The 22,547-nt window shown below is 48.8% G+C and overlaps 1 protein-coding gene across 5 annotated transcripts in view; it reads left to right on the forward strand.

Annotated features, from left to right (window-relative positions):
• ETS1 (ETS proto-oncogene 1, transcription factor) overlaps positions 1 to 22,547 on the forward strand; it is a gene marked incomplete at its 5' end in the record, with an annotated part of 75,125 nt that overhangs the window by 47,592 nt on the left and 4,986 nt on the right. For 3 of the 5 annotated variants that reach the window (XM_082009882.1, XM_082009883.1, XM_082009884.1), the window contains 5 exons: positions 6,259 to 6,378; positions 7,046 to 7,246; positions 10,659 to 10,736; positions 11,659 to 11,907; positions 15,332 to 15,592. In XM_082009882.1, the coding sequence (XP_081866008.1) occupies positions 6,259 to 6,378; positions 7,046 to 7,246; positions 10,659 to 10,736; positions 11,659 to 11,907; positions 15,332 to 15,592 (909 nt within the window). The remainder of the gene's footprint in view (positions 1 to 6,258; positions 6,379 to 7,045; positions 7,247 to 10,658; positions 10,737 to 11,658; positions 11,908 to 15,331; positions 15,593 to 22,547) is intronic. The other 2 variants (XM_082009885.1, XM_082009886.1) reach the window with 2 other exon arrangements.

Here is a 22,547-nt window from a genome sequence, read left to right on the forward strand (position 1 = left end):
GGTGAAGCAATTTACCCCAAAGCCTGCAGCCGAGCAGAGCATCCTGACATCTCACCCTCATCTTAACCTTTCTCCTTCCTCGCTCCCTGCGATGCTTTGAGTGCAGAGAGTCCAACCTTGGAAGAAATGCTTTTATCTGCATTTAGGGAAGACAGTTTTCAGGCCCTTTATTTAGGGGAAGAGCTCGCCCCCATGACACACCGCATCTCCATAAGAAAGCTGCTGAATGCCGGAAGAAAGCTGGCTTTGTTGTGCTTTCTGCAGCGCTAAGCAGTGTGGGCTTTCGGTTTCCTCTCTTGTTTTTTCTCTTGAAGCCCGTCTTTCATCTCAGAGTATTTATTTTTCACTGCTTGAAGGACAAAAAAAAAAAAAGATGTCTTTTTTTTAAAAGAAAGACTTATATTTATTTAAAATTAAAACAGCAAATGTCTGTGCCTTTTGTGCCATTCCTTGCAGAGAGAAGCAGGGCCGGTCTCTGGCAAGTTGCTGCAGGAAGGGGAATCGAACCTCCTCTCTGTACTGCCCGGTCCTCTGCCTCTCTCTTCTTCTCCTGTCCCCTCATCCCCAGCAAACGCCTCTCCCTGTGCTCACCCCTTCTCCCCATCTGTCCTTGCTTCCTGGTTTTCCCTCTGTTCCCTTTTTTCCAGCTTTCTGTCCCGCTTTCCCTTTCCCCCACCCCTGAATTTCGCTGCCCTTTTGGTCCAAGGAGCCCTAATTGGAACAGGCCGGCTCCTCTCCTGCTTCCTGCGTGGGAGTGAGAGGCAACGCTTGTGAAAACAGTTCAAAAGTGCAGACAAATTTTTGCCTAATCCTGCCTAAATAACAGGGGGCTCAGCCGGGGTTATTTGCCCGGGCGTCCCCGCTCCAGAACGGGGGGCACCTGGGAAAGGCCAAGCTGCCCCGGGGGGAGTGGAGGTGCTTGGTGGTGGTGGAAACCTGAGATGGGGAGATGGTGCCTCCACGGTGCCCAGGCTGCTTCGTCGGGGAGCGTGGGAAGGGTCTCGGCTCCCGGCCCCCCTCTCCCCAGCCTCCTCTTACCCTGAGAAAGGTTTCTCGGCTGCTGAACCCTGCCAGCTGGGGGACGTTGGGAAATCTGCTGTGTTTCAGCTTCCCTCATCGCTAACTCTGCCCTAGTTTTCGTCCTCATAAGGCTGGGACAGAGGGGCTTCGGGGGGCAGGGGGATGAGCTCGGGCAGCATCAGGCTTGGTGTGGGCTGGAGATGAGTTTTGGGCTTGGTGGTCACGGGCTCACTGTGGGCACACAGGAGGAGGGTAGGAGAGCAAACCCACCTCCCTCCTTGCAGACCCTCTGAGAAACTCCTGCTCCATGACAGGCATCCAGCGGTGGGGGAATGTCCCGGAGCATGGACACCTCGAGGTTGGCAGTGCTGGTGGCTGTCATGCACGGGGGCTCAGAGGAGCATCTCAGCTAGCTCGGGGCTCAAGGACTGAGGTCTTTTGAGGGAGACAGGTACAAATTCATGCAGTTCTTGGATGCACAATCCGGGAGAGATGATTTTTCTTGACTCTCTGCAAATGGTCTAGTTTGAAGCCAACACGCATCTGCTCCTGAACTTGTGCCCATGCCTCTTTCAAGCCACCAAAGGGCTTAAGATCCTCGCAGTATCAACGTACTGTGGGGTTACTCTCAGGCCTGGGAAGGGGAGGACGAGGAGGCTGGGCAGGGAGCAGGCTTTCACCTGAGACAACAGCGCGTTGGGTTCCCGACCTCGGTGTCCATCCATCAGAGCAAGGGCAGGAGGAGGCTGCTAGGTCAGCTGGCTCCATTCTGACCCGCCGTACATCCATTTACACTCAGGCTACTGGGTAAAATAGCGGGGACCAGACAAAGACACACTGGGGCTTTTGATGGGAAAAAAAGTGAGTGGCCGAGAGGAGCTTTAAAGATGCATTGACCCCGAGTGGAAACTCGGGTGAAAAATGACTTTGCTCCCATCTTCCTGCTCAGACCATCTTTTTTTCCTTTACTGCCACTTATTTTGATTATGCAATCAGATGCTACTGCTTTGGCGTGCAACGGAGTCGCTTGCATTTTAAGGTCAAAATCCCTAAAGTTTGTAAATTGTAGTCCTTTAAAAAGATCAGATGCATAGAAATAGTTTATACATGCGGAGCCTGGTGAGAGCAGAGTGAGAATTTGGCTGGGAGATGAACTTGGTGATCTTGGCCTCTTTGTCCGTTTGCTAGCTGGTTTTCTTCCAGGCTCTGCAGCTGTTGGTGCAACACCAAGCACCAGTGGGGTAGTGGGTTTTGGCATAAAACTGACATAGGGATGCAGTGATGGCTCTCAGTAATAGCAGAGTTGTTATTATACTCTTGTCTTTCTGAAGTCCTGTCCCCTGGGATGTCAGGGAGCTGGAGGAAAAATAGAAGTCTAGTTTTGAGAAGTCTCCAGGGTCTCAAACAGAGCCCCCAGATCCATCCTTGCTTTGGAAAACTGTAGCCAGATGAATAGATGTCCCTCGCTGCCTTCCCACCGTGCAAGGCAAATTACTTATCTCTGCTCTACAGATGCTGGAGATGCTGGTGACATAATCTTCCAGAGCGCCTGCAACTCCTGTTAGTATTTAAAAATCAAACCATAACACCCTGCCTGGTGTCCCAGGAGGAAAATCAAATGCAGTTCCCTGTCAGTGCAGCAGCAGCAAGAGGAGGACATGGCATCTAGGCAGCAAACTGCACGTGGCAGCCGTGTCGATGAGGCTTTAATGGGCGTCATAAAAACGATACAGCAAACCGAGTGTGGGATGCAACGCCGTGGTCGCCTGGCCCCTGCTGCTGCGCTTGCTTTTTGGATTAAAACCCTGAAATTTCTAAACTGAGCTTAGGTGTAACAGCTGGGTTTGGTGCTCGCTAATGCTCTTTCCCATACATTTCCTCCGTGCCCGTGTGTGTGCACGCATGCATGCCTGTGTGTACTTTGTGGACAGCAGGAGGTACACAAAAGGAGACATTTTATTTGTGCAAGATTTGATTAAAATCTTGCAAACAGGTTTCAGATGGCAGTGAAAGCTGAAACCAGGGGAGCTAAGCCTGGTTTGCTTTTGTTACCGAAATCCTACTTGGCTCTGACCTTTAGGCATCCCAAACTGGAGGCGAAGGACTTGTCTGCGGGTGCTGGAGGACATCACCAGGGCTTGATTCTCCTCCCTGGGAATAACTCCCCTGCACCCAGCAAAGCTGCATTGGGGAGAGCTGGGTAAAGCCCCTCATGCTCTCCGGACATGCAGGGATTAACAAAGAAAATGATATTTAAGTAAATTCAGTATCTCAAAACCAGCAGAGGCAGAATTTAGATTAAAAATTGTCTGCTTGCCCCCCCCCCCCCGTCTCTCTCAGATCACACGGCTAAGACTTGTCCACAAACACGTATGCAGAGCTTTACAAGCACGTTTAGTTTTACACGTGTAAGCTTTTCTATAGATGTGGGACACTGCTGACTAAAATAAGGCTGCTGCAAGCGTTTGCAGGCTTGGGGCTTTTTGACTGTTTTGTCTTCTGAAGAAATTTTAAGTAGTAGCAACAATCTTAACAGGAAAAAAAGTAGATGGTGTTTCTATCCTAAATCTGCCGAGTACAATGTATTTTGAAGGAGAAACCCTGAAATGCACATTTTCGTTTATTTTGATGTTTAAATAGAAACTCTCCTCTGGCACTTCGCTTTTTAAATCTTTTTTAAATTTGAAAATAGACTGTTTGCTTCTCTGATGACCTCTCCCTGAGAGTCACTTTTAAGTCTTCCCTGTTTTGACATGTTGTTTGTGCAGAGCTCAGTGTTCACCTTACTAAACCGAAACCTTATCCCCCGCTACTGAAAAATCGATTTGCTGGGTATGTGCAAACCCAACTCCATGAATCCTGCAGGAGAAAACAGGGGGGATCAGTGTAGGTACCTGCTTGTATTGCAGAGATAAAAATACAATTTTACACCCACCTCACCTTGCCCTGCTGCTCTTCGTGGCTTGCCTAAGGAGGTCATCTCTGCATAGGTTTTCACGAGTGAGTCAGTGTAAAAATTGGGGTTAGAAACGTTTTTTTAGCTTAGGTCTGACTCATCTTCCCATAGCACCCGGGAGCAGTGAACTGCCGTTTAACCAGCCGGAGGAGGGGAGCGGATTCCTGGGTGGTCCCTGTAACCACAGAGCACAGAAAGCAAAGCATTAAAATGTAACATGAGGATGAAGGGAAAGGGGCACTGAACCACTTTCTCCCAGTGTTATCTCAAAGCAGCAGATGGAGAACAGAGATAGCAAGGGTGGCTGCTCATTTTTCTGTGCCCTCTCCAGCCAAATCCAGTAAATAATGAAGTGTAATTTGCCAAATAGCCTTTGAATATATTATTTGCTTTTGAAGGCCCTGATATTTCCAATGTGGCGGGGAATCCTTGATTTATGTGGTGGGGTTAGGGAGAGGAATCGGGTCCCAAGAGGCTTGGTGTCGAGGATTTTACTAGTCCTACCTGAGCAAAGAGTCGTGCAAATCGTTACTTGAGTGCCTGAAGTCAGAGGGAGCTGCAAATAGAGGGGGTGATTTTGCAAGTCTTTTACTTGGGGACAATAGGTAGAAGGTGCAAAGGTGGAGATAGAAAAGTGATTCTGTTAGGTTTGGCGGTGGAATTGCATTTGGCGCATCCAGCTGATGATTTGGGGATGCTTTGCAGCGTGATCAACCTCACCCTGTGCTGCAGAGCTGCACGTGGATGCTTATCGACCCAACTGCCAGATTCCCACTTGCAAAAAAACCCCAACGTTGTGTTGGCTGGACTTTAAATGTTGCCGGAGAGTTTGGCTGTGGAGGAGCTGAGCAGAGCAAGAACCCCAGACTGGGTCAGACTGGAGAGCGGTGGTGTTGCGCGGGGCTGCCCGTGCTTGGCGGCTGCAGCGCTGGCTGCAGCCCTGACTCGCCGTTGCATAAGGGATGCACTCGGAGCTGCTTGAAACAAGCACTCGCCAGCGGTTTGCAGGTATAATGGCTTATTAAATCAGAGCTCAAATTAACTTAGAGTGATGGTAAGCCGAGGTGGCTAGGGTTTCCACAAAACAGAGAATTCTTTGACTTTTGAGGTCTACATCCAGACGTGCATGAAAGCACCAAAAGAGCTTACGCATGTTGTCATTTTTCTAATGAGAACAGTTTTCATTGAAAAATTTCCAATAGGCTACAGTGCTAAACCAGGCTCAGGTGGAAGATTTACATAGGAGACCAATAAAGTTCAGTTGGTTGAGACAGTTGTTGTAGGAGGCTTTCCTTCTCTGCGAAAGATGTTTTTCAGGAATGCTTAAAATATATGAAAAAGAGCCAAACTTTTATTCAGATCGAGGAGTTGGGTTTTTTTTTTTAAACGGTTGCTTTTGTTTATGAAACTCTTTGGCTACAAATATCCGCCTCCTTCCAAATAAATTAGAAAAAGAAGGAAAAAAAAAAAGAAAGGAAGAGCTTTGCTTCTCATCAGGACTTACTCCAAGGCTCAGCTCTTGGCTTGGCCCCGTGCTTTCCCATGGGGGTGGCTGAGCATTGTTCAGTGACTCACCCTGAATCGCATTGCTCCGTGCTATGGGCTGCGCATGATGTAACTGTGCTAATGTGGGATTTTCCAGCTCTTTGTTTTCCCTCCCTCCTCAAATGGATTTTCTGCCGGTTCTTCATCCTGCCTCAGCCTGCTGTCAACTTAATTTTTCCAGGATTGCCCGAGATTCTTTAAAATTGTTTTTTTCCTCTTGTTTTTCTTTGGACCGGGATGCCCAGCAGTGGAGCGATAATTCAGAGATGCTTTGCTCCTCACTTTCTTGTTCACCTTGGTGTAGGACTCTCTACCTTCATTGGCGTCTGGAGCTGCTCAGCTATCTCCCAGGCTCCAGATGCCACCTGGGGTGATGAAGCCCAGCAGGCTGATGTCCGTAATGGTCTTTGATATCACCATTGAATTTCCAGCAGCATATTCATGGTTGACTTCTAGGGAGACCATGTGCACCATGTAACCTATCTTACCAGACATGGCTTGTCTATGCCTTTTAAGCGTAGGCTTACTAGAAGCATGCTTATTTTTCTTGTAAGAAGTCTGCTCATGGACTTGCAGGGCATAGATTTATAGGTCTGGGTGTGAAAATTTCAGAAGAAAAAAGTGAAATGGATTGCTCTGTTTTTCTGACAATTCGATGTCTGCTGCGTTATGAGGGCTTCTGTTGACTTTCCCAGTCCCATGTCCTTATGGCCATTTTTCTCTCCTGCTTCTTTCAGATATGGAATGTGCAGATGTGCCTTTATTAACTCCCAGCAGCAAAGAAATGATGTCTCAGGCGTTGAAAGCCACCTTCAGCGGCTTCGCAAAAGAGCAACAGCGTCTGGGAATCCCCAAAGGTAAGACATGGTTTCCCAATGAGCAGCTGTGGTAGTCACAGGGATTGTGTCCTCCTGCCAGGCTGCCCTTCTCCACATCTACCATCCCTTTTTTTGATTCTCTTCAAGGTAGTATTGCCTTGTTTCTTAGCAGCTTCAGCTGGAAAAACCTGGACATACAGACAAAAGCTTTCAGTATCACTTGCAAACTATACCTGTCTGACAGATTGTGCCTCTTTGTCCTGCCAGCCTCTGCTGGGTGACTGCTCTTGCACCTTTGGGGACCTGCTCCTTTGGAGGCAGCTCCAGCACTTCTATTTGCAAGTCATCTCCACTATCTGGAGAAGCGCGGGGACCCCATCCCTGGCTGACGACAGGGAGAAACCAAGAAAAATGGAGAAATGTGTGGGAGAAGGGGTCAGAAAACTGATGGGATTTTTAAAAGCCCCAAACAAATCCAAAGCTCGTTCCTTGTATGAAATTTGTCCACAAATGAGGCTGATCCAAACTGTAGGTATGGTGTTCCCCCACCACGTTTTACCCTTATGCCAATGGGCTGCCAATCTCTATGGGATGAGGCTTTGCAAGTGCAGTGCAGCTGTAGCACTGTTTGTTTGTGTCCTGTTTTCCTGGGGAAATGGCTTGTGGTTGCTCATTAATGGATCTCTTCTACAACCCCTTGGTGCAGATCCCCAGCAGTGGACTGAGACGCATGTGCGAGACTGGGTGATGTGGGCGGTGAACGAGTTTAGCCTGAAGGGAGTGGATTTCCAGAAGTTTTGCATGAATGGAGCTGCCCTCTGTGCCCTGGGAAAGGAGTGCTTCCTGGAGCTAGCACCTGACTTTGTGGGAGATATCCTTTGGGAACATCTGGAGATCTTGCAGAAAGGTAAGTCCTGGAGTCTCCAGGGTGAATGGCTCATGCCATCCTGGCTAGTCTGATTTTGGGCCTTTCCAAAGACCTTGGCTTGCAGTCTGACTCTGTGATAAGGTGTTCACCGTGGGCTTTAACCTCAATAAAAACAGCTTTCAAAGCCCAGCTTCCCAGTAGGATTTCAAATGGGCATCCCAACCGGTAGTGGGCAATGCAAATCCTGGCAGTGCTTGAAAGAGGAAGGGTGTTTGTGCTGGATGCTTGGCAGGAATCCACAGTGGGCAGGAACGCTCTGCCTGCCTGGAAACGACGGTGGGATTTTCCAAAGCATTCTTCCTCAGCTCGTTCAGCTCCTGTTGTGAATTTTACTACTTCCTCCGGTAGAGCTGGGTACAACAATACCACCAAAATCCCACCCTAATTTCCCAGTGGTGATTGGAAGCTGCTTTTCTTTGTTTCATGTCCCAAAAGGTGTAATGGCGTTTTGTTAAGAGTGGCTGTGTCCCACACAGAAGAAGCCATCTCTGACAGTTCCTGCATGACAACATTAAGGGCATTAATTTTCATCGACTGGGGACACACACATTGATTTTTGGGTGTTGATTTTCATAGTGTCTGGATGCCCAAGCAACACTTAACCTGGGATGGTTTCAAAAGAGCAGGTGAAGAGCTTATCACCTTTAACTGAGCCACGACCAGGAGCAGCAGTAAATCTGGGCTCTTTCTCTAGCTCGTTTTTGCACAGAGCTGTTTGCTTTCCTGGAATATCCCTTGCGTTGTCATACCGACTCTGCATGCTTGTCAGCGGGCCTGTATTGGTGGCAGGAAGGGGAGGGGGAGCAAAGTTATGCCTTCCAGGAAACCATCGACAAATGGATGTTAATTGCTGATTACTAATTTTACTGCTACCTGTGGTTTGCAAAAGGTAAACATGGCTCTTCCCAGGGTCTGTGTACGACAGGCTGTTTTTCTGCTCTTTGACTCTATATCTGTTCTGTTCTTCTCGTTTTGCATAATTTCTATTGAGTGCTTATATCAACAGCAAGCAGCTTAACCAAACAAAGCAAAACATTGCGCTCAGTCCGATTTCTCCTTGCTATAAGCCATTGCTTGCAATGCAGCTCTACCTTCCCACAACCCTTCTTCATTTTGTGCTATAACCCACTGGAGAGGGGTGTGATGTGCTGCAGGTATTGACTGAGGCATCAGAGCTGGGTTTGCAGCTCCTTCCTGTAGATTCCCCAAGGCATGGAGAGGAACTTGGTGCTGCAGTTTCACAGTAAATTGGGGATCATGTTTCCTTATAGCATTGACACACATGGGTGTTCAGATGCTGCAGTCAGGAGGATGTAAAAGGTCTGAGATGGAGAGGAGCTTTTACAGAGAAGCTGTAAATCTTTGTGCCTGTTGCAGCTTTTCTTCCAAAAGGATGAAAAGGAATAAAACTGAATTTCTTTGTCTCAACACTGCTGGCGTAGCCCTGGGAACGAAGAAATCTCCATTCTGTGTTCAGTTTTTACTGGTGACTTTGTCACTCCTTGCATAAGCTATCTGAGCCTTAGCTTCTATGGTGGGTTCTTAACACATTTCCCAGAAGGGCAATATCTGTGAAGTATTTTGGAGAGTAACTAAGAAGAGCTTCCAAGAAATAAGCAGTCTTATCCCAAGGACTAATTTCTGTTCCCTCTAAGACATGGGAATTGCCTTACTGGTAGTACATCTCCAAACCCCTGACAGGAGCTGGGTTCTGTTGTGCTGGTGCTGTACAAACATAACATGCAAAATTGTCCCTGCCACATCTCTCCCTATGCGAGAAGAGATGGTTGTCTCCATTTTGCAGCTGGAGATGCGAAGTGTGAAGAGGTCAAGGTTTTCCCCAGGCTCACCCATGGCGTCAAAGTCCAACTTTGCCAGTCTCCATCTCTTCGATCTTCCCCAGCCACCCAGCATCATCACTTGGGGGTGTTGATGCTGGGAGTGGTGGTTCACCCCAAAATGTTTAGCTTTACCTATAGCGGTTCGACCGCTGGCATGGGGTCACGCTGGGACAGTCTGTGACCTTGCTGTCCCTTCAGCTACCATGCCTCCCTTGTGAGCGCTTTCTGAGACTGACTCATGTACCACAGGCTGCTCAGGGTTTAAAAACGGCAGCAGATGGGAGACTTTTCCCTGCATGGATTTGGGTATTTTCAGGCATATTTTTCCAAATTTCTTCTTAAAATAACCTCTTCAGTTACCAGCAGTCAGCAGTGCCCTCCATTTGACTGTAAGCATAGCTGAAGGTTGCTCTCTTTCTCTGTGGTCACCCACTCTGCCCCTTGGCAGACACCGTGGGGAGAGGAAAAGAGCGTTTCTCATTAGGTCTCTCTGTTTGCACAAAACCTCCTTTTGTTAGAGAATATTTTCCACCCTGCAATCCCCAGGAGAGAGGGCCAAAATTAGGCTCCTTGCAAGCGAATGTGCGTTATCTTCAGTTCACTTCTCTTTAGCCTCAGCAGAAATAAACATAACCCGGAGTTGTCTGTGTGTTTTTTATTTTGGTTACCCTCTGCAAAGAAAATAAAATCTCCCATGCCGGTATCTCTGCCCACATGCCGTGCTGGAATGAGTAAGGTGTTAATGGAAAAACTGGTCAGGGTAGGAGCAATCTGGCTTTTACATGGGAAAGCAAATTCAGCGCCAAGCCCAGGAGTACCAAAGTGCTCGGAAAAAGCAATGAGAAGCGGAGAATCTATGCTTTGATGTGCTCTTTCTCAGTGAATTATGCCTACAGAAAGGCTAAAATTTTAAGTGCTGCCCATATGTACAACGTGGAGTGTATGTCAGGAGTTGGGTGATGGACAGCGTGACAAAGCTTTTCTGAGCATAGGATCCTCTGCCTGCATCAGGTGTAAGGTAAAAGGTGCTGCGTAGTCTGAGAATTAGCATTAATTTGGGGTTGTAGGAGCTGGTTTTGGTATGCATTACCCATTCACTTGCACACACCTACTGCTGGTCTAAAAATAGGGCCTTTTTCAGGGAAACAACTGTCCTTGTATGGTGGGGGTTTTTTTCACGAGCTCATACATGTAAGTATGATAAGCAATCCTCAAGAGGATGAAAGACAACAAAAATTAAGCAAGGAAATTATGTAATTGGTATTTCAGAACCACCTGGAGCCTCTGATTGAGAAAGTTGTTGCTATTCTCTTTTGTTTTGTTTAATTTTGGGCTATGCCTGCAGCAAGGAATCCCAAAGGAACCCAAGTGCATCAAGCACTTGTTTCAGTGGGATTTCAGCTCCTAACTCATTTCTGTTCCTTTTAACATCCCAGTTTAACCTAGAGAGGAGCATTTTAGAAAGTTCTGACCTTTCTGCATTACAGCAACTCTTGCGAAGCACGATGTGCCCATGGACATGTGACATTTCCTTCCTTTTCTCTTTGCAGAAGAGGTAAAACCGTACCCAGTAAATGGAGTGAACACAACATATCCAGAATCCCGCTACACTTCAGACTACTTCATTAGTAAGTCTCAATTATCAGTATCATTCTGGTGCTTCCAGGCATGAAAGTGCCACCTATTAGAGGTTTGTTTGCATCACATGAGGACTGCACCATGTGGTTGTTGCTGTGTCATGGCAGAGCACATAAAGTGTGTAGTTTTGTCTTTCTTAGTGTTTTGGGTTTATTTAGAAGCCATCTTTATTTTTGGGGACTGCCTTGAGATGCCATAATCTGACTTTGCAAACACTATTTGTTTGAAGCTGTAGCTCAACAGACCTGAAAAGCAACCTCAATACTCCAGAATGTTGGGAATTTTAAAAAACTTACTAAAAAAGGGAGGGAATGGGCGAAGAAGGCTTAATTCTGGGTTGCTATGTAGGAACCTAGTAAGAAAAGGGGTGAGTCATCAATCTAGACTCCTGCACTTCCCATTGCTTTTGGTTTGGAGGTGTTCTTTAAGGGCATTTGAAATCTGTGATTTATTTCATAAACCAGCAAAAAAACCAGCTCACCTGAATTGGGATTCCAGGCTCTGGCCAGTGAGGAGGGGTGACTGTGGAAGTGACTCATCTATTACAATCACCAGTGAAACTTCTTTGCCCTCTCTCTCCTTTGTTGAGAACATGCTCTTCATGATTTTTCTAGCTTTTTCCCACTGTTGACAAGAGTTTGGCATAATGCACGTTGATGACTGTTGAGGATGTCTTATTTTTTTAAATTGCTGCAATTATAAGACACCATCTCTCTGTAGCTTTTAGAAACCTTACTCAAAATTAGTGCCCAATTGCGCTGGGTATTTTATATCCAAAGGCAGTCTCCTCTTGCACTGCAGACCTCAAATCTCACTGAGCTGTGGGAAAATGGAGGGGGAGTGAGCAACGCGCTGTTCTCTTTGAGCTGTTTGTGTTTGCGTTGCTTTCTGAGGCTGCTGTTCTGCCGGCAGGCTATGGCATCGAGCACGCACAGTGCGTGCCGCCCTCAGAGTTCTCCGAGCCCAGCTTCATCACAGAGTCCTACCAGACCCTTCATCCCATCAGCTCAGAAGAGCTCCTGTCCCTCAAGTATGAGAACGACTATCCCTCGGTCATCCTCCGTGACCCAGTCCAGACGGACTCCCTGCAGACAGACTACTTCACAATCAAGCAAGAAGTGGTAACGCCAGACAACATGTGCATGGGACGTGCCAGTCGAGGTAAAGTCGGGTATCTCCTGGGGTTTGCTTGGGTTCTTGCTATATCAACGTAAGCGCTGCCTTCCCCTCTATAGGAGATAGTACTTTGAGGGGACCAAGGCCATCAGGGCATCGTGCAATGCCAGTAACGAAGCCACATATCTTATGAGGTTGAACTACCAGATGAATCCCCTGATGGCTTTGAGCCCTCTCTGCCTTTCTCTCTGGGGAAACCGTGAAGAAGGTCTTTCTTTCCTCTACTCTGCTGCTGTTTTTCAACATCTGCAAAAATGTAGCATTTCTGGCTCTGTACTTTGATGTCAAACTTGATGTTCACTTGAGTGAAGTTGAAGTAGGCTTTAAGGTTATTAGGGAGGACAGACTGCTATGTGGTTGTTTAAATCTGATTTTCCTAGGAGACCAGGCAAAACCCGACAAAGCCTTCACAAGGTCTCATCAGGAATTACTGTCCAAGGCTCCGAAGGGTTTTACACTTGACGATCCAAAGTCTTTATCCATTATCTCCATTGATTTCGATGGCTGTTTGCTTGAACTGATAATCTGTTCTGCTGAAACCAAGCCCTGTGCTTTGTTCGGAGATGCAGATGTCATGGGTTGAGTCAGCGACAGAGCTGAAGGACCTCCTGAATCCTTGTGCTACAACCCTACATCTCCAAAGAGTTATAGGTACATGATTCCTGTTTGAGATGATGGGATTTAAACACCTAAACACTTTTGAGGTTCTGAGCCCAAATGCCTTTTCAATTAATATTATTAAATTCTGAACACATGGGACCCAGATGCCCAACTACTTTGTAATTACATCGCCTAGTGCAAGGCTGAGGATCTGGCTCACAGCATATATTCAAAGCGAAAGTTTAATCCATAGAACTCAAAGTCACTTACAAAAGGAGTATCATTATCTCCTGATAATGTAGGGAACCTCAGGCACGGGGGACAGATCTGACCTGCCTGCAACAGTGCCCTGAATAGAATCCAGGTGTCCCCATGCCTAAAATTCATTATAGTAACGTGTTGCTGTGAGCCAGGTTTGATGTTGAACATTTAAACCCATTCATCCAGCTACAAGAACTGAAGATGTGCTGGCTCTCTGGGAAAGCCGGAGCCTCTTTGCAGTTCTGCATTGCATTTGCGTTGCTCAGTAGAGCTCATTTTAAATTTCTCATTCTTTTTCCAAGCTGGGAGAGCTAATGACAGGAAAGCTATTATTTATATTATTACCTCTGCTTCTGCTGCTCGCTGAGTGTTAATATGAGAGAGGTGACTTGGATGATACAGTGAGCCAAAAGGGCAGCAGCGTTAATAATTTTAGGCAAGATCCTCTTTCTGGGTTTGTTTTTCTGGCTATCTTTCATCAGTGTCTTTCCCTTTTCTTGACCTCTTCTTTAACATAGGTGATTTCATAATAATTCTCATTGAAATGCAATGATCCAGGCATGCTTTTGCAATGGTACCTTGAGCTTGTTCTCACTGGCAAGCCTAAAAAGACTCTAGGGGAGCGAAAAAAGAGCCCTTAACTCAGCACTGGGGACCAAGGGCCCCTGGTGTTACTGGTTGTGACTGAAGAAATGCAACAGGCTATGGCTGTGCTTACTCTAATGCTACATTTCAGCCGTTGTAGAAGGGCCTCTGGGTGGCATAAATCCTCCCAGAGTGGTATAAAGAAGCCTTAATATAAAGCAGAGTCCAGTTAATTTATATTTACGTACGTCTTTACCTTTCAGCATATTAAAAGGTTATTCTGTCACAAAGTCAAGCGCTTCAGCAGCAGGAAACTCAGGATGAAGGTTTTCCAGACAGTCACCTTTAGCCTTTCTTTGTGTGGGCTTTAGGAGTTAATTTTGTGGTCCCATGGGAATTGTTTCACTTTGCCTTATCAGTGACGACCTCTGGTTGGAAAGTGTAGCTGCCAAACTCATTACAAGATTCTCCTGAGTAGGTGCAAGGCGTGATTTTTCCAAAGGCACACGTTTAGGTCAAATTTAGGTGAATTTTCAATGAAATTACCCAAGTCACATCTCTGACACGGCGGCTGTTTGTCTGGCAGATTTTTAATTCCTTTTCTAAACGAGCTTGTGCCACAGGACTTCTCAGGGAAGTGGTTATGCCAATTAATGAACATGCACAAAACAGGGTTATTTTCCCCTTGCAGGATTCAGGAAGTGATTGAAGTATAATCTGTGAAATTCTCAAAAAACTAGAAGAAAAAATTAAAGTAAGTTTGAAGCGTGGATATTACCAGCAGAATCAAGCCAATGGGTCCAAACTTCAAACAATTCTGGGCCAGCAATCAGGGCAGAGCCCACGGTAGTCGAGTCTTTTCACAGCAAGTGCTCTTCAAACTACAACACAACAAGTATTTGGAGGAGCGTGCCAGCGTCCTTCCACGTTCCTGTTCCCCTGTGATTTACTATCTGGGCCCAAGCAGCGGGTAGCTCTGCCAGTGGAAATTTCTCCAGCAGTTCTTGCACAATCCCAGCAGCTGTTTTTAGCCCGGTTTGGGAAATTAGTGAACTTGAATGATCCTGCTACGCTCTTAGTTTGTCAGTAAAGATGTTGAGCAATCGGCAGCGTACAGGAGATCAGAGAGAGCAATTTCAATTTATTCTTTGGATCCTTTTTTAGCTCTCTGTTTTAAGTACAGAGGGTATACTTATGCTGTCTCTAGTGGGTGTAAATCAGCATAACACTGCTGAGGATCCGGCCTCTCATGTTCTGGTCTTCACTAAAAATACCCCAGAGAGTAGCCTTGATACAACCCAGCTGTGCTCACCTTACCAGAACTGGAAAAATAGCTGAGCTCTCAGCCTTTTGCTCTCCTCCTCCATCAAATCTGCTGCTGTTTGGGGATTTGGGGGTGGAAGCTGGTTGTAACATATGGCAATAAAAGGCTGCTGTATAGTTTTGCAGGAAACATCAAAAGTAAAGAAGCTGGGTGTCCACTGCCCCTGAATATGCCTGAGCAGCATTTCTGTAGGGCTGGCAGATATAATATGGGACTTATTGGAGACCCATATCTTTCAGCAGCAAGAGCAAGAGGTCCTGGCACCTGAACTGAGCCTTGCATGTCTGTGTAAGGTGGACTATTTCTCTGCTGTTGCTTTTTTGAAATTTCCAGTTAGCCTCAGGCATCAGTGTTGGGTAGAGAGTCAGGACTTTGGGTTCTTCCCCTGACCCTGCCTTGCTTTGCTGCCTGAACTTCTCCGGGGCTCAGATAGCCTTGCTCTGAATTATGAAGATAAGTATCCCCGTTTCAGGCCATACCTTTGAGTTTATTTGGAGATGAGGCATGGTGGGACAGCAACATTTGCCTGGTTGCCTTCTGCCTGTGCAGCGGGCAGGCAAAACATCCTCTCCCAGCCGTGGCAAGCTAACGCATTTCTGTGCTGGCCAGGCACATCTCACATGCCATCCTTCTTGCCAGGTAAACTGGGTGGCCAGGACTCCTTCGAGAGCATAGAAAGCTTCGACAGCTGCGACCGCCTGACACAGTCCTGGAGCAGCCAGTCCTCCTTCCAGAGCCTGCAGCGCGTCCCCTCCTACGACAGCTTTGACTCGGAGGACTACCCTGCCGCCCTGCCCAACCACAAGCCTAAGGGCACCTTCAAGGACTATGTTCGAGATCGGGCCGATATGAACAAGGACAAGCCTGTCATTCCTGCTGCTGCCCTTGCTGGCTACACAGGTAGGGTGATGTTCCTCAGGAAACCACCTCTCTGGCTTGGGTAGAGCCTCTCCATCAGTGGAGGGCAGAGCCTCCAGGGTCTCTGGGTTGCCCAACGTCTGTGTTGCTGGTTCAGCGGACTGGACTCAGCTGAGTGCAGGGCATTTGATGCCTTGTGTTTTCACTTACGCCTGGATGCCTGCTGCTTGGGTCTGGTAGGAGCTGGTGTCTGGTTTGTATTGCTGAGAGCACAAGGTAGTAGAGAGCTCTCGTTTCCCCCTCCAATGCTTTTATGCAACATGTTGGCTATTTGCTTGTGGTTTCCTACCTCGGGCCAGAGCGGCTGCGTTTCTGGCACTGCTCTGTGTGATACGAAATGATCTTCTCCCCTTTAGGCATAGAGGTTTTGCTCTTTACCTTGGTGTGAGGCAGGGATGCGGTGGTGCCAAAGCAGACCCAATAATTTTCCATTCCTTGCACTGGGAGAGATGAGAAGGTGATAGGCCATGGAAACTCCGGCCCTCTAACAATCTGGCATCTCCATGGAGAGAAGCCTGGTGGGATGGGGCTTCCAGCTAAAACTGAGATAATCCTTTCCAGTCTTTCTGTGCCATGTCTTTTCCCTGTACTATAAGTAAAATTTGCGGGATAGTCTCCTGCCAGTTCACCTTTCCCTAGCACATACTGATCTCTCCTGCCCCAGCTGGTAGCAGCTGTGGCCCGGAGGAGCAGTGGAAATAGTTTGTGCAGATAAAGATCATCAAAAGGTTCAGAGCAGATCCTGAGGTGCGACTGTCCCTGAAATCTCTTCCCACGCACGGCTCATCTTAGGGCTGATATCTAGTTTTTTGTAAGGGCGGGGGGGGAGAGATGCAGAGGGGAGGAGAGGTAGAGAGATAATTTTAGGAGCTGTGTGTAAAAAAAAAAGAAGGAAGTGGTTTGTTGCTATAGCTTTAGTTAGAAAGAAAGCTCAGCCCTGCTTGCTGAATGAGCCTGTTTCAACCAAGGCTATGCAAAATAAAAGTGTGCTCTGCTATTCCTGAATGGTTTTCGGCTGTGGGATGTGGCGGGGAGAGGCATGAGCAGTAGGAGAGGCCGTGCCCCCGGCCACCATCCTCCACCATGCCATGAAGGCTGATGTTGCTAAGAAAAGAGGCAAGTGAAGCACAACTTGCAATTTTTATTCCTATTTTCTCCTGATAACGTCTTTCATTACGGCCTGTGGAATTGTTTTGGGTACCCAGTGCCTGGGCAGGAGCACTGGTTGCGTTTTAACAGCTGGGGAAACTGAGGCATGGAGGCACTGGCAAAACTACGAGCTTTATTTTCCAAGCTGGATGTTTCCTCCCACATTTGCTCTAGCTCATGGAAAAGAGCCGCCCCCGTAGAGAGGCGGCGTTCCCAGCTCCCTCCGTGAGCGAGGAGCTGAAGCCGGCGGCTGGACCCTTTGCCAAGGAGTATTAGCACCCCAAAGAGTGTCCTTGGACTCATGCCGCCAGGAAGGGGAGACTTCGGTTAATGCAATGCCAGAGCACACTTCCAGACGCTTTGCGCTGCATAACATTTTCCCTTGCCTCATTTCAAACCCCGTTTTGAGCTGGGAAGATAATCCTTTGGCCCAGGCATTTCGGTGTGATCAATAAGTGGGAGCGCCTGATTTTTTTTTTTTTTTTTTTTTTTTGCATTGCTTCACTTGAGAAATTTTAAATGGGGAGAGGAAAAACAGAGGCTTCCAGAATCAGCAGTCACTTGGAAATCCTTGGGCTGGAGCGCTGCTTGCTTGCTCTGAAGGCTGCTAAGCAGTAATTCAGTACTCAAACAGCCACAGCCTGCATTTACCATTGGGAAGGATCTTTGGACAGATGAACTTTGCAGGCATGTGACTCCAGAGATCTCCTCTGTGCCTTTTTAAAGCCTATTGACCTGTCAGCACCTTAAGTTTTCTATGCAAAGGGAGCCCAGTATGGGTGCAAAGCGAAGCCAGGTTGCTGTGAAAGCAGGTCACAGCAAGAGCAAGTGAGAACACGTTGCATTACAAACCATAGGAGAACTGTGCCCTCTAAAAATCGCTTTGTATTTGTGTATTTCTGCCAAAAAAAAAAAAAAATCCAGGCTGGCCACTGAGAAGTCCTCTCTTGGGCCAGCTGAGCAAGGAGCATGGGGACTCTCAGGCAGAACTCTTAGGTCCTTTTTTTGCTTTGCTTTACATTACTTCTACTTTACTCGGGGGAGGAAGTGCTGTCTAGCAGCTAGAACAGAGGAACTTGAAGTCAAGGCTCTGTTTGCAGCTCTGGTGAGGAGGTGGAGCCTCCAAACGAGCAAAGCAGGGGATTACCAGCCCAGGGTCCCAAAGCGCCAGGACCCCCGCTTTCCCTTTCTCACTCAGATGATGGCTCAAGGGCATGTCCAACACCAGTCACCAGCCCAGCGGAGCACCCACCAGGCATGCTGTGGTGTGCACCTTTTAGGGCTGGAAGGGTGAAGCCTGGGAGATCATGTCCTTCATCTCCAGGGCTCTCTTGGTTGACTTTCAGAACTTGACAATATTGTTCAGGTTTTGTTACCAAGGGCCTGTTTTGCTGGTGGCCCAGGGAGGTGGCACAGTGCTTTATCGCAGCCGTGGCAGATCTCTGATGGTATCTGCCATAGGAGGAGCATGCTTTGGTGAGAAGGTGCATTTTGGCGGAAGCTCCATTTGCGTTTGATGTGTTCTTCACCCAGCTCGCAAGCAGCTTTTCAAAGCTGTGTTATCTGCCCCCACATCTTGACCTAATTTTACAAGTTGCCATGGTTGCTCAGATAGAGGTTGATGCAATTTTCTTATCTTTTTTGAAGGAGAAATGTAACTGCTCAGGAGTTGGTGAACTTCAGTTTCCATAGCTGCAAGGAGGGCTGTCTCTAGACACCTCTGGTTTTGGGGCCAGATCTCTCAAAACTTGGCCAGCTTGAGTCTTACATTAAGCCAGGTTTTAATTTTTTTGACATGACCTGCGAAACAGAGACAAGAATGCATCTATGAAATTTAGGCAAGCACGTGTCAGGATGTGTCTTCTCTCCAGGCAGATGTGCTAAACCTTACGTTGGCTTAGCTGAGCTCAGTTTAAGCTCCCTTGTTCATGCACCAGCACAGTGTTTGGTGTGGGTGGGCGGCTTGCACTGTGTGCTTGTTGGCACACGGGCACAGATCCCTCCATACCTGAGCCCAGCTGGGCTAAGTCCAGCTCAGCTTTGCCCCCGTGCCACCTACAGCAGCCCTGCCTGTGGCTGTGCCATAGCTGGCTCTGATGAGTACCACAGCCACCATCATCCTTCGTGAGACCCGACATCATGTGGATAAACGCAGACGATCTGTAGCAGAGAAGTGCACAGCCCATGCAGAGGGCAGGTGGTGTGGGTCTGACTGCATTGGTCTTTGGCCTTTCTGCCCTATATTTATTTTTCCACTATTCTGACATAGTTGTGCTGCTGCCCTCCTGGTGACGCAGGTCCAGCGGAGGTTCAGACCCTCCTTCTGCCTCTGTGGTAGGCAATAGCCACTCAGGACTGAATTGTTTTCAACTTTTCTTGAGCACCCCAAAGCACCTGTGTGGGTTTATAGCCAAGATGTGCTGTTTGTTTGCTTTGTGGCACATAGGACCTCAGCATCGTCTCTGCGGGCCGGGGTTTTCCATCTCGCGGTGTTGTCTGCATTGCCACGCCACCAGAGCTGTGATGTGCCGAGCTGCTGCTCCACATAGCTGAACAGACAGAGCAGAACGATGCCCCTCATGTTTGAGAGGCGAAAGGAGGAAAGAGGGACAAGAAAGGTGAAGCGAGTGCACACCAAACCTTGATCCCTCATCTGCAAGGCTGGTTTTGCATTTGTGATGCTGTCCTTTCTTATGGACCTGGTTAGGAAGTTGCTGATGCCTTTATAGACAATCTCAGCACCTAAAGAGTTAATGCCCCCTTCTCACACATGACCTCTTAGCAACAGATTGATGCTATCTTCATTATCGTGCTGCCCTTAAAGAAGACAGAAAGTAGTGCAGGGAATAGCAGATGCTATCTCACCCAAGCACCCGGGAGCGCTTCTGTCTACCAAACGGTTTTGCCTGGGCCAGATCCAGCCCTGATCCTCGCTATCAGCATTCGCAGTACCATGTCGATAGGGCCCAAATTTGCCTGCTAAACCCATCTGCCCTGTCCAAATCATCTGTGGTGCAGAGCCTGAAGCCTTCAGCAAGCCTCCGTTTCTGAGCGATGCTTATCTGTGACACAGAAGTGAAAGCATGCAGCTGCTGCTTTGCAAGAAAGTCAAGTCGGTGCCAAAGAAAGTGGGTCTCTTACAAGAGAGCTTCTGTGCTGCTTTCCCTCTTGTTGCCTATGCTGCTGGCCTGAAGCTTCCACCAGCAAGCTCCCTGGATGTGCTGTGGTCGTCGGCACCCGAAAATCTTCCAGCTGCTGCCTTCCTGGCCCCTCTCCTGCCATGGTCCAGTGATCTGGCTGTCCTTGACATCTAGAGTCCACAGTAGCTTTCCTAGAAATGTCAGCATCCTTCCTGCCTGCTTGCCTGCACTTCTGGAGAAGTGTGTCTGTATGGGCATGCAGAGCCACTTGTATCTTGGGTTGGGGGAATCTGGAGATGCACTCAGCTGCTCCAGCAATCATGAGCAGCACAACAGCCCCTCTGGCCCCTGTGTGATGCAGGGGATGTTGTTAGCTCGCTCATTCTGGGTCATACCTTTACCTGCCCTTGCAGGGTGATTGACCAGCCAGCAGCTCCTGCCCACTTTCTGCCTCCAGTGCAGAGCCTGCATGGGCTCAGCAGCCCTTTTTGCCTCTGTAAGGTGGGGAGCTTGAGGGTGAGGCTTGGGGCTGGTTCAGTGGCTCCTGCTCCATCTGCTAGACATGTGCAAATGACAGTGAAATCAGCCCCACGCAATGCTGCCCAACCGTGACAGCAGCTCAGCTTGCACCAGAGCTGCTGCAGCCGCCGGCACCAGCTTCTCCGCAGCCCGGAGGCGATGGCAAAGCAGCAACTGTGGCGTAGTCCCTCCTTCGAGCAACGAGCTGGAGCGTTGCACGGCAGCTCTTGGCCTTCAGGACCAGCTTCAGAGGGAGATGTGAAGCTCACGAAACCCCTTGTGCTTTGCCAGATGCCTTGGGAGTGAGACCAGTCCTCCCATCATGTTCTTGCTCGAAACAGAGGAGATGCATCAGGAAAGCCAGACTGGCCTAGAGTGGCCAGCCTGGCCACTCTCCTGCTTGTAAGCATGGCCAAAAGCACGTGGCTCCCCAACAAGGTGCTTTCTGGGTCCTCCCCTGCTTTCTTCACACCTGTTCTTTGGAGATGCTTCCATCTGAGCTCCACTGCTGCCCTCTCACCCATGCAAAGCTGGCACTTCGCAGTGACCTGACTACTATCCGAGCAAGAGCAGCTAAGGAGGTGGTTGAGCTTGGTCTAACAAGGGAGCGCCGGGGATGAGCTCTGCCGTCCCCCAACCTGGTGGGGGAACTTGGGGACCTTTGGTGCCGCAGTGCCATTGAAGGGGGCTTGGGCAGGGCAGGCACGTGAACGAGGCAAAGGCTGTTTTGGAGATGTTGCTATGCCCAATTGTTTTGTTGGGTTGGAACCACAAACCACAGAGCGAAAAGCATAGGTGCGCCACTTTTTTTTTTCAGTAGGGTTTTTTTTTCTTCTTTTCTTGTTGTTTGAAAGAAGGAAAACAAAACGGAGGCCGTTGAGAGGGGTGGGGGTGTGAAACCGTCTTGAGAGTGAGTGAGTATGACGTGTTTTGGGCCATGCCTTCCAAGGTATGGCACGGATGCCTGGATGCCCGCCTGCCCCAGCCAAGTGGTACCACCATCACCGTGGCAGTGAAAGCAGCTGTCGTACATGTTTTGGTTTCAAACCCCTCCAGAGCCACTGGGTAGGAAGGTGGTAGGGGACCTCCAGTCCCAACCAAGGGAGGATGGCACAGGGATGGCGTGGCACCAAACCCTTTGCTCTGGGGACACCCATGGGTGCCATCGGAGGACTGGTGCCAAAGAGGCACCGCTCAGCCAGCGGTTCCCGCCTGTAGCAGCTGGCCGTCATCCGGCTCAAGAGGCATATTTTCCCCCTGACGTGGGAGAATTCCTGCGGTGTGACACTCCCCGCTGAAGGACCCTGTTCAGTGCCACCACAGCCAGACAGGGCCCCCATTGTGGCCGGGGCGGGCGGGTGAGCCCCTCCGGCGGGTGCTATTCTTAGCAGCCTCCGTGGGTGCTAGAGGTCGCAGTGGGGTGGGAGGACATCCCACTGCCCTCTGAGTCCTCGCCTTGTCTTTTGGGGAATGGGGGCTGCCTCTGTTCCCCCGCCAGGGCTGGGTTTGCTCTGGGAAGCCCCTGAATGTGTGCAGCAGGAGCAGCACCACGAAAAGTGGTTTGTGTCTGTCCACTCGACACTTGGGGCTGCATCCAAAAAAAAGGCTGCAGGAACACTCCAGCAGTGGTCGTTTTTGGAGATAACCAAGGCAACAGGTCGTGTGGTGGAATACACCCGCCGAGCTACACCAGCCTTGGGGCAGTCGGTGCGGCTGTGCGTGCTTGTACCATGAAGTGATCTGGACCAGGCGTCGTCGTGGGGATTTCCAGCCCCAGCCGGGGATGAGCGGAAGGGTTGAAGCAGAAGGGGTGGAAAATGGGCACTGCTCCCAGCTCCTGCGAGGGTGGAGGTTTGGGGTACGGAGACAAGTTCGGCAGCTTCATGCTTGCCCTGATAGTTTTGGATATGTGATGTGTGTGGGGGTGGTAGCTCTGCATGAGCCGTGGGTCTCATTGAAATCCTTTTAGGTATTGGGAAAAATAACTCCCTGCTCCTTGCTGGTCTGCAGAGTGGGCAAAAGCAGCTCATTTCTGAAAATACCCTCCCAGTACTAATTACAGGTGTACTGGCCCACCAGATGATGCATGTCTGGACCCCCAGCACCCCTTGCCTGAGCATTTCACCTTC

Source organism: Phaethon aethereus (assembly GCF_964289735.1).
Source record: "Phaethon aethereus genome assembly, chromosome: 23".
NCBI classification, from domain to species: Eukaryota; Metazoa; Chordata; class Aves; order Phaethontiformes; family Phaethontidae; genus Phaethon; species Phaethon aethereus.